The sequence below is a fragment of the Lolium perenne genome, chromosome 3, assembly GCF_019359855.2.
Source record: "Lolium perenne isolate Kyuss_39 chromosome 3, Kyuss_2.0, whole genome shotgun sequence".
NCBI classification, from domain to species: Eukaryota; Viridiplantae; Streptophyta; class Magnoliopsida; order Poales; family Poaceae; genus Lolium; species Lolium perenne.
The window spans coordinates 83,364,423-83,373,418 of NC_067246.2; the positions used below are offsets into that span (position 1 = coordinate 83,364,423).

At 49.9% G+C, this 8,996-nt stretch overlaps 1 protein-coding gene across 1 annotated transcript; it reads right to left on the bottom strand.

The window, feature by feature from the left end:
* Positions 1 to 380: 380 nt before the first annotated feature.
* Positions 381 to 4,975, bottom strand: LOC127341771 (uncharacterized). Its single transcript, XM_051367698.2, has 2 exons — positions 1,483 to 4,975; positions 381 to 748 (listed from the first exon to the last, which is right to left on the bottom strand). Exon 1 carries the CDS (start codon positions 4,677 to 4,679, stop codon positions 1,710 to 1,712), a length of 2,970 nt encoding a protein of 989 aa, XP_051223658.1. The 5' UTR covers positions 4,680 to 4,975; the 3' UTR covers positions 381 to 748; positions 1,483 to 1,709.
* Positions 4,976 to 8,996: the final 4,021 nt, after the last annotated feature.

The following is an 8,996-nucleotide window of genomic DNA, read 5'->3' on the forward strand; positions in this document are numbered from 1 at the left end:
TTCTTGAGGATCTATGATCCATATAAAATAATTAAACCTGTTCTGAAGTTAGGTTGTATACTACTGTACGTTAAAAGTTCAGAGAAGGCTCAACATTTCAACCACCAATTCAAATGAATAATACTTCCTAGAAGAGCTTGTTAAGACATGTAGACTGCAAAAAACAACGAGGACTTCCTTATGCTTTTTATAATGCAACACATAGCATAAAATATCACAGTTAAAATCAACTTAGTAGTTTGTAATCTGCCCACCTTTCAAGTATCCCTTGTATAATGCATCACGAAACTTTCACCCGCCTTCGCGATTCCTGGGTGCATCTATAGATCCGCCTTTTTGCATTTCACAAGGTGAATCAGGATAATAATATAATAGAATGGTTAGATGAATAGGACCAACTCTTAGTGCTTGCAGCCAAAGTGTATTGAGCTACTGTCGAACTACAAGGTATATTACGCAGGTGACATCTATAATGTTGACATCAGCTAATATCTAGGCAGGGAGGTTCACTGGACCAGCAAGGAAAAATGAGACTTCTAGTCTAGGGATCTAAAGAGAAAACTACTGCACAACATACAGATCGGTGACCAGGCAACTAGCTTAATTAATCATGCAGCCATCCCATGGTACCGGATGATATCAGTAGGCCGGAGCGAAAGAAGGGGGTGAGTGAGTGCACAGACAGCTAGCATGGCTCGTGAGAATCTCCCGAGCTCAGATGGCAGCAGGTCCCACGCATTGATTGCCTCTGCGGAAAAAGGAGAAAAGGTTATTTAGTTCAAGTGGTGAACATGGAGAAGAAATGAACAAACATATTGGCACAGGTACACAGGGCAAAAGCCGGACTGATAATTGACAAACTAGTCACTGAATATGGAAGAAATAGATGCCTTCGCATTAGAAGGCATAAAAACTAAGCAGAAAAGGCAGTAATCTGTGTACGGAATAGAAAACATACTCCATATAAGAAGATGATAATTATACTGAAGCAGAAAAATAATGGAAACCACCCCATTCTCAAGAAACGAGCTGCAGCTTTATAAATGTCCAATCCTGGGCATGCAAATGCCTCTAGGACACGCTGCTCTGATACAGTAGTTGGTGCCAACTACAATGTGTGCATTGCTTGGTCCAAATTTCAATGGCATGTCAGCACCGAGTATTAATCGAGTATCTATGAACGTGCAACCTGAAGTTATTGATCTACAGAAGCCTCATCTACATATATATGGTGAAAAACTGAGACAGGAACAAAATGCAAGGTCTGACAAAAACCAGTAAGTGCATGAACATACTAATACGATAATTCCTCATTAAGCTTGTGAATATATGAGCAACCCATGATGAGAAGTCCAACTCCCAGCATTAAAGCAAATTACACCCGAACACCTCACTAATCTAGACAGATAGTTTACTTGCTGCATGAAGAATAATGAACACAAATGAGGGCAGAAATGTATCTTTTCTAAACAATAATCTCACCTGTGCATTGACAGCACCCCTTCCAGTCCACATATTTCCAAATTTTGGTGTAAACGATGAAAAGCTGCTGGGATGTTAATCCAATGGTCGGGAAAAACTGAGGCTTTCTCCTCTTGAGAGTAGAACATTATCTGCGTCTAAGGCATCACTTCTGTATAGTGGACATGTTCCAGTGTGAAGGACTGTCCTCTCCACCTCGAGCCTATGGCAAAATAATCTTGAAAGGCTTACTTGGGATCTAAGAACTCTTCTGTGTCAGACTGTTCTTCGTCATCATCTTCCAGATGAATTACAGGGATCGTTTGCCCATTTTCCAGACTGTGAAGCGCAGCTTGTCCATCGGCAGCCTGACCTAAATGCAACTGCCCATCCTTCAACTGACCCGCATCTGCTGCAGATTTATCTGCACAAATATTTTGAATCATCTGTTCACCATTCAGGTCGCAATGATCCAAATTTTGAATCATCTGTTCACCATTCAGGTCGCAATGATCCAAATCATGTGCACCTGTAACATGATGTAGAAGCATTTGTTCATTCTTTGTCTGGTGATTAACGTCAGGATGCTCATCTGTAGCGTGATCTGGTAGAACCTGCTCACCATTTGCATGGTGATTGGCTAGAACTTGCAAAGCAGTGCCCTCATTTAGAAGCATTTGCTCATTCTCCATTTGGCGATTATGATCCACGTGCTCCTCTGCATCTTGCTCTAGAGGCGTTTCCTCATTGGTTACAAGCATTTGCTCATCTTCCATCTGGTGATTATTATCCATGTGCTCCTCCGCATCTTGCTTTAGAGGTTCTTCTTCACTGTTTACAAGATTTTGCTCATCCTCCAACTGGTGATTATTATCCATGTGCTCCTCCGCATCTTGCTCTAGAGGTTCTTCTTCAGTGTTTACAAGATTTTGCTCATCTTCCATCTGGTGATTATTATCCATGTGCTCCTCCGCATCTTGCTTTAGAGGTTCTTCTTCATTGTTTACAAGATTTTGCTCATCCTCCAACTGGTGATTATTATCCATGTGCTCCTCCGCATCTTGCTTTAGAGGTTCTTCTTCATTGTTTACAAGATTTTGCTCATCCTCCAACTGGTCATTATTATCCATGTGCTCCTCCACATCTTGCTTTAGAGGTTCTTCTTCATTGTTTACAAGATTTTGCTCATCCTCCAACTGTTCATCACCATGTCCATGTTCATTAGCTCCCCGATCTATAAGCATCTGCTCACTGCTCAGGTCGTTCTCATTCGAGCCATATGTACCAATATCCTGATTCAGAAGAACCTTACTGTCCTCCTCCAACTGGTGGTTATCATCTGCAAGTTCTTCTTGAGCTTGAGTTTCTGTAGTATCATAGTATGCTTGTTCGCTCATTTGACCATCTAGATCAGGCACAGAATCAGGAACATGATCTTCAGGAGGATCACCAGGAATCTCAGACATTTCACCTGTCCCGTGAGCTCCAGTAACATTGAGATCAAAAATCCCAAACCAAGCTGGCAGCTCTTCTTCATCTTTGGTTGGGTCACCAGCACCAGTTTCAAGTTCATTTTGTGGAATCTCCTCTGGAAGTTCAGGTTCAAGTTCATTTTGTGGAATCTCCTCATGAAGTGTAGTTTCAAGTTCACTTTGTGGAGCCTCCATTTCACCTCTGACTTCAGAGCAACCACTGTTCTCAGCCACTGGTTCAATCGGGCATACATCCGTACGCGCAATGCCAGCCTCCGTGTCCTCCTTCACAGGGCTCAGCTGGGACTGCATATGCACCGGTTCCTCAACAGGCTCTGATGGATGAACATCCACAATGGATGGTTGGTGCCTGGCATTTATTTCAACCCCATCATTCAAACCAGCAACAGCAGCCTCATCGTCCTTGACTCCACGAAAGTCTTGACCATGATTCTCTGATTCCATCTCTTCATCCTCATGGCTGGCACCATCATCTTCCTCTGATTCCACCACCTCTTCATATTCGTAGCTGGCACCATCGTCTTCACCATGATCATCCGATACCATCCCCTCTTCATCTTCATCGCTGGCACCGTCATCCACCTCCATAACCACCACCTCTTCATATTCATGGCTGGCACTATCATCCGCCTTCATGACCACCACCGAGCGAGGTCCCTTCAGGTTACTTGGCGCATGGTCGACATCATCACGGTCCAGATAACCGTCACCGGTAGCAACAGTTGTAGGCTCCGGCACCTTGCCCTGATCCAAATCACCATTTTGTGGTCGCCAATCTGAATCCCTCCGGCCGCCACCGTAAGAGTTTCTGGGCCTGGTTCTACTTCTGCTTCTGCTTCGGCTCCGGCTCCGGCTCCTCCGTCTCCGGTCCAGCCTGCGGTCCACAGAGGGCCGACGATCGTCGCTGGAGGCCCTGCGGTCGTTCTGCGAGTAGGAGCGCGCCATGGCGGGCCTCCTCTTTTCGTCATACGCATTGCCCCGGCGGCCGCCGCCGCCCCGGTCAGCAAGCCTATCGCCGCCGCCATCGGCCCTCTTGTCGCGGCCCCAGTCCCCTCCACCACCAGCACCAGCACCTCCTGCTGCTCCTCCGTCGTTATACCTGCGTCTCCCGTCAAAACTCTGGGTCCTTCTGTCCCAGCCGGATCTAGCCCGGGCCAGCCTGTCGTCTTCCTCCCTCTTGTCCCGGACCCAGTCGCCTCCACCGCCGTTCCGGCGTGGCCACCTGGGGTCGTCATCGGGGTGCGGTTCGTCGTCCCGCTTCCTGGCGTATCCGGCGGCGTGGACAGCGGGGACCTCCGGGCGAGGGCTTGGGGTGTGGTTGGTGTTGGTGTTGGCGTTCTTGGGGCTGGGGTCTTCCCGGGCGTGGAGAACGTGCTCGGGGAGGACGCCCTGGGCGACCAGGTAGTGGGCCGCGAGGCGGCCGGCCTCGAGGAGGATGTCAGCCCGCCAACGGCGGTCGGCGGCGGGGACGAGGAGCGCGGGCGGCGGCGCTGGCTTGTCGTCCAGCAGCAGGCGCCGCGGCGGCAGCCGTTCGGGGCTGCGCCTCTGCGGCAGGGGCGGCGGCCGTTCTGGAGTGCGCCTCTGCGGCAGGGGCGGCGGGTCACGGGCCCGGCGGTGGTGTCTCGGGGAGGGCGCCAGCGGCGGTGGAGATCGGCGGCGGTATCGTCCTCCCGACGGCGACGGCGGCGGGGGCTCGCGTCCGCGAATGCGTGACCTCGGATGCATCTTGGGGCGGCTTGAATCGTGTCGAAATGCGTTCGGTGAGCGTTTCAATCCCGGGGAGACGGCCCCGTTTGGACGCGTCCGTGTTTCGTCAGAGCGGCGGCCAGATCTGCGTCTTGTGGTGCCGGCGGCGGCGGCGGGCTTGGTCGCGTTCGTTCGAGGTCTTCCGGCGGTGGCGGTGGCGGTGGCGGCGCGGCCGGACGGACGCACGGAGGGCGGAGGAGATTTGAGAGAGCGAGGGTTTGCTTTGTGAGTGGAGAGCACAAGGACAAGGTGGGTGGGGTATCTAAAAACGAATCTCTCTCGTCTCACCCACAGCCACGGCTTTTAACCGCAGCCCATTAGCCGTTTTACTGCAGCCCCTTAACCGTTTTACTGCTGCCTCCGTCCCTGGTAATAAACTTGTTTTTCCCAAGGACACCGTAGCAAAGGTTGCTGCTAAGGCTGGTGCCAATGCATCACCCCACTATAGCCTCGCCACGTTAGCTTTTCCCTCACTCTCACCCCACTCTCACCTCACTCTCACTCCACGGTGCCAGTGCACGGGCTATAGGCCCAGCTCTCACTTCTCTCTCCTCCCTACCGTCTTCCTACCGCCTTCCTATCGCCCCCACTAGCACCGCTATCGCCTCCCTCTCGCCCCGCTCTCGCCTCCAACGCGGGCTATAGACGGGCGGTAGCGCGCCCTAACGCCGGGCGCCCGCGCCACCGCCCGGCGCTACCATCTCGCCTGCCTACCGCCCCGCTCTCGTCCCGCCTTGGGCGGTAGCGCCCCAACTACCGCCCCGGTTGGCACCAGCCTAAGATGGCCATGGTCTTTCAGGCCAACGCCAAGGTACTGACCTCAAGTTGTCCTCTTAATCAAGCAAGAGACGCTCATCCAAGTTCAAGCCGCCGCATCCACAAGCTTAGTGTCTTCCCATGCCGCAAAGTTGCCTCTGGTATGTCGCTCACCTCATATCCTGCCCCCAGTCGAGCACGTCCAGGTGCCGGCTTCTTGTCTCAGTGGGTCGAGATTGTTGTCGTTGGAGGTCTCGTTCTACTAGGGCGGCCTTGTGGCACCTATCCTTAACCTCAACAGCATGCATGTGGGTGCCGACTCAGGACCGGCGATCCCATCGGAGAACATGCCCATGCCTCGCAAATTTTTCGGCGGAATGTCGAACCCTATGCCGGACAACGAGGTATGTCATCAACCCATATGATTGGCCATACCTTACGTGATATCCAATGATCGTCAGAAATACTATGTCGAAGACGGCGATGCCTACATGCACGTTATGATCAATGGTGGTGGCTTCTTCCCGGATGATGGCCTTGGGACAGACGGAATAACTCAAGGGTACGACATCAATGTGGAACCTTTGTTCGATCAATATGGTCAGCCAATGGGCCAAGACACCGCTGTGGATGTTGACCAAGGGTGAGAGTAAAAGTGATGGTGATGCCAACGGCTAGGACCTAGGCAACGTCGCCAACACCGATGATCTAAAGAAGAAGGTGAACCAAAGGACCACTGGCTATACCGGCAAAGAAGACCAGTGCCTTTGAAAATATTAGGTTGCAATTAGCCAAGATCCTATTTGTGGTGCTGAGAAAAAAAGGAATTCTTATTGGAGGAAGGTCACCCAAAAAATCCATGAGCGTCGACAACAAGCTCCCTCACAAATTCATAATGATCGCAACCAACTATCAGTCAGAAAAGGATGGGGCTACATCCAACAAGAAACAAACAAGTTTTGCGCAGCGATCGATCGTGTGGTTTCCCATCTAGTGCATAGCCTTCGTGTCGGCCATGTGGTACGGTTACTGCCATTTTCTTTCCGGCTATGAACATGCTTGTGCATTTTAGCGCATATAACGATTTGCAAATGTGTATGTTCCCCTTTATTTGGAGTACTTCAAGGTTATTTAGAAGAAGGGATACCACATGGTCCAATGTTGAAGGAGGATCGCCCCAAGTGGAGGCTAAGCTATATGAGGCCTACAAACATAGCATCAAGAATGGGGTGGAGGCGACCATTGATCCTCGACAAAAAGCCCCAGGCAAGGTTCCCTTCCATGTTGGCCAAGGAGCCACATGGCCACGAAGGACGATCTGATGTGTGATGCTTTGACACTTGTGTTGAGTAAGACCTTGAAGGCAATGATGGATGAGAAAGGGAAGGCCATTGTCAAGAGAGTGAGAAGAGGCGCCAAGAGAAAGAGGACACACGTGCCACCTTCATCGACCTCACCAAACAAGCTATAGAACAAAAGTTTGAGGCCGAGGGCAAGTTGCTCGTGGAGGAGAGCTAGATATGCTCGCTGACTTGAGCCTCATGGTGCTAGGACAAAGGGCTTGGTTTGAGAAGAAGCATGCCATCATCCTCTACAAATGATGCTCAGCACCTCTCTTTCTCCTAAGAGGAAGAGATCAATCCACTTGAGTCGGTGAGAAAAGATTGGAAGGGTATGCCTACGGAAGAGTTTATTAATGCCTGATGAGAATTGATACGTCCAAAATGTATCTACTTTCCCGAACACTTTTGCTATTGTTTTGCCTCTAATTTGTGTATTTTGGATGCAACTAACACGGACTAACGATGTTTTAACAGAATCGTTTCAGTGTCTCGTTTTTGTGCAGAAATCCAACTTTCAGGAAAATCCTCGGAATTTATGCGAAAGGTCCTATTTTTCGTAAGATCGACGGAGCTGTAAGGGCAAGCCAGGTGGAGGCCCGAGGGCCCCACACCCTAGGGCGGCGCGGCCCAGGAGGGGGGCGCGCGGCCCTAGCGTGTGGCCCCCTCGGCCGGCCTCCGACGCCCTCCTTTGGACTACTTAACGCCTTCGACCTAAAAACGCACTGGGAGAAGTCGAAGTCGCCAGAAACCCTCCAGAACGCCGCCACATCGCGAAACTCCGTCTCGGGGACCAGAAGTCTCTGTTCTGGCACTCCGCCGGGATGGGGAATTGGAGGAGATCATCGCCGCCATCACCACCGACGCCTCTCCATCGACCAGCAATGTTTCCCCCATCCATGTGTGAGTAATTCCCCCGCTGTAGGCTGAAGGGGATGGTAGGGATTGGATGAGATTGGTCATGTAATAGCATAAGATTGTTAGGGCATAGTGCCTAGTGTCCGTAATTGGTACTTTGATGATATTGTTGCAACTTGTTATGCTTAATGCTTGTCACTAGGGCCCGAGTGCCATGATCTCAGATCTGAACATGTTATTATTTCATCATGATATGCATTGGTTTATGATCTTACCTGCAAGTTGTATACACATGTCGCTGTCCGGAACCAAAGGCCCCGAAGTGACAGAAATCGGGACAACCGGAGGGGATGGCGGTGATGTGAGGATCACATGTGTTCACGGAGTGTTAATGCTTTGCTCCGGTACTCTATTAAAAGGAGTACCTTAATTTCCAGTAGATTCCCTAGAGGCCTGGCTGCCACCGTTTGGTAGGACAAAAGATGTTGTGCAAGTTTCTCATTGCGAGCACGTACGACTAAATATGGAACACATGCCTATGGATTGCTTTGTACTTGGACACCGTTTTATTATTATCTGCAAATGCCCTGCTTTGATTGTTACATGAGTTTCTCTCATCCATGCAACGCCCGTCATCCATCCCTGTGCCTACAGTATTTTAATCCTGTTGTTTACTAAAATCACTACTCTTTGTTTCATTTACTCGCTGCTGTTATTTCACCATCGCCATCGCTTATAAAACTGTTACTACTGATAAACTCTTGCGAGCAAGTCTGTTTCCAGGTGCAGCTGAGTTGACAGCTCCGATGTTAAGGCTTTCAAGTATTCTTTGTCTCCCCTTGTGTCGAATCAATAAATTGGGGTTTTACTTCCCGCGAAGACTGTGGCGATCCCCTATACTTGTGGGTCATCAAGAATCCGCAAAATCATACGGATGAAAGGTTATATTGCAAGATCCGTCACCATATGTGTGAGTTCACTTATGGAAGATTTGCACACTCGGTTGGTCGCCAACAACATTTGGATGTTGATTTCATCGCAGAGCATTTTCCGGAGGCGATGGCCATATGCAAGCATCATGATCTTGTCAAGCTCGTGACCCTCGAGCAAGACTACATTGATGAGATAGTTATGCAATTATACTCCACTGTTCACTTCCATGAGGATGATGCCAAGACTATGATTTGGATGAGTGGTGGAAAGCACTACACTCACACCTTGGCTCAATCTAGTGCTTTGTTGGGTTATGAAGTGAAGGATCCCTGTGACTTGGGCTATAGGAGGATTCACTCTCCAAAGAACTCCTACCACTTTGATATGCATTTCTATGTGTGTTGTCCTC

Bases quoted from the DNA above. Each gene is read 5' to 3' on its own strand.
- LOC127341771 (XM_051367698.2), bottom strand. From the start codon at position 4,679: ATGCATCCGAGGTCACGCATTCGCGGACGCGAGCCCCCGCCGCCGTCG.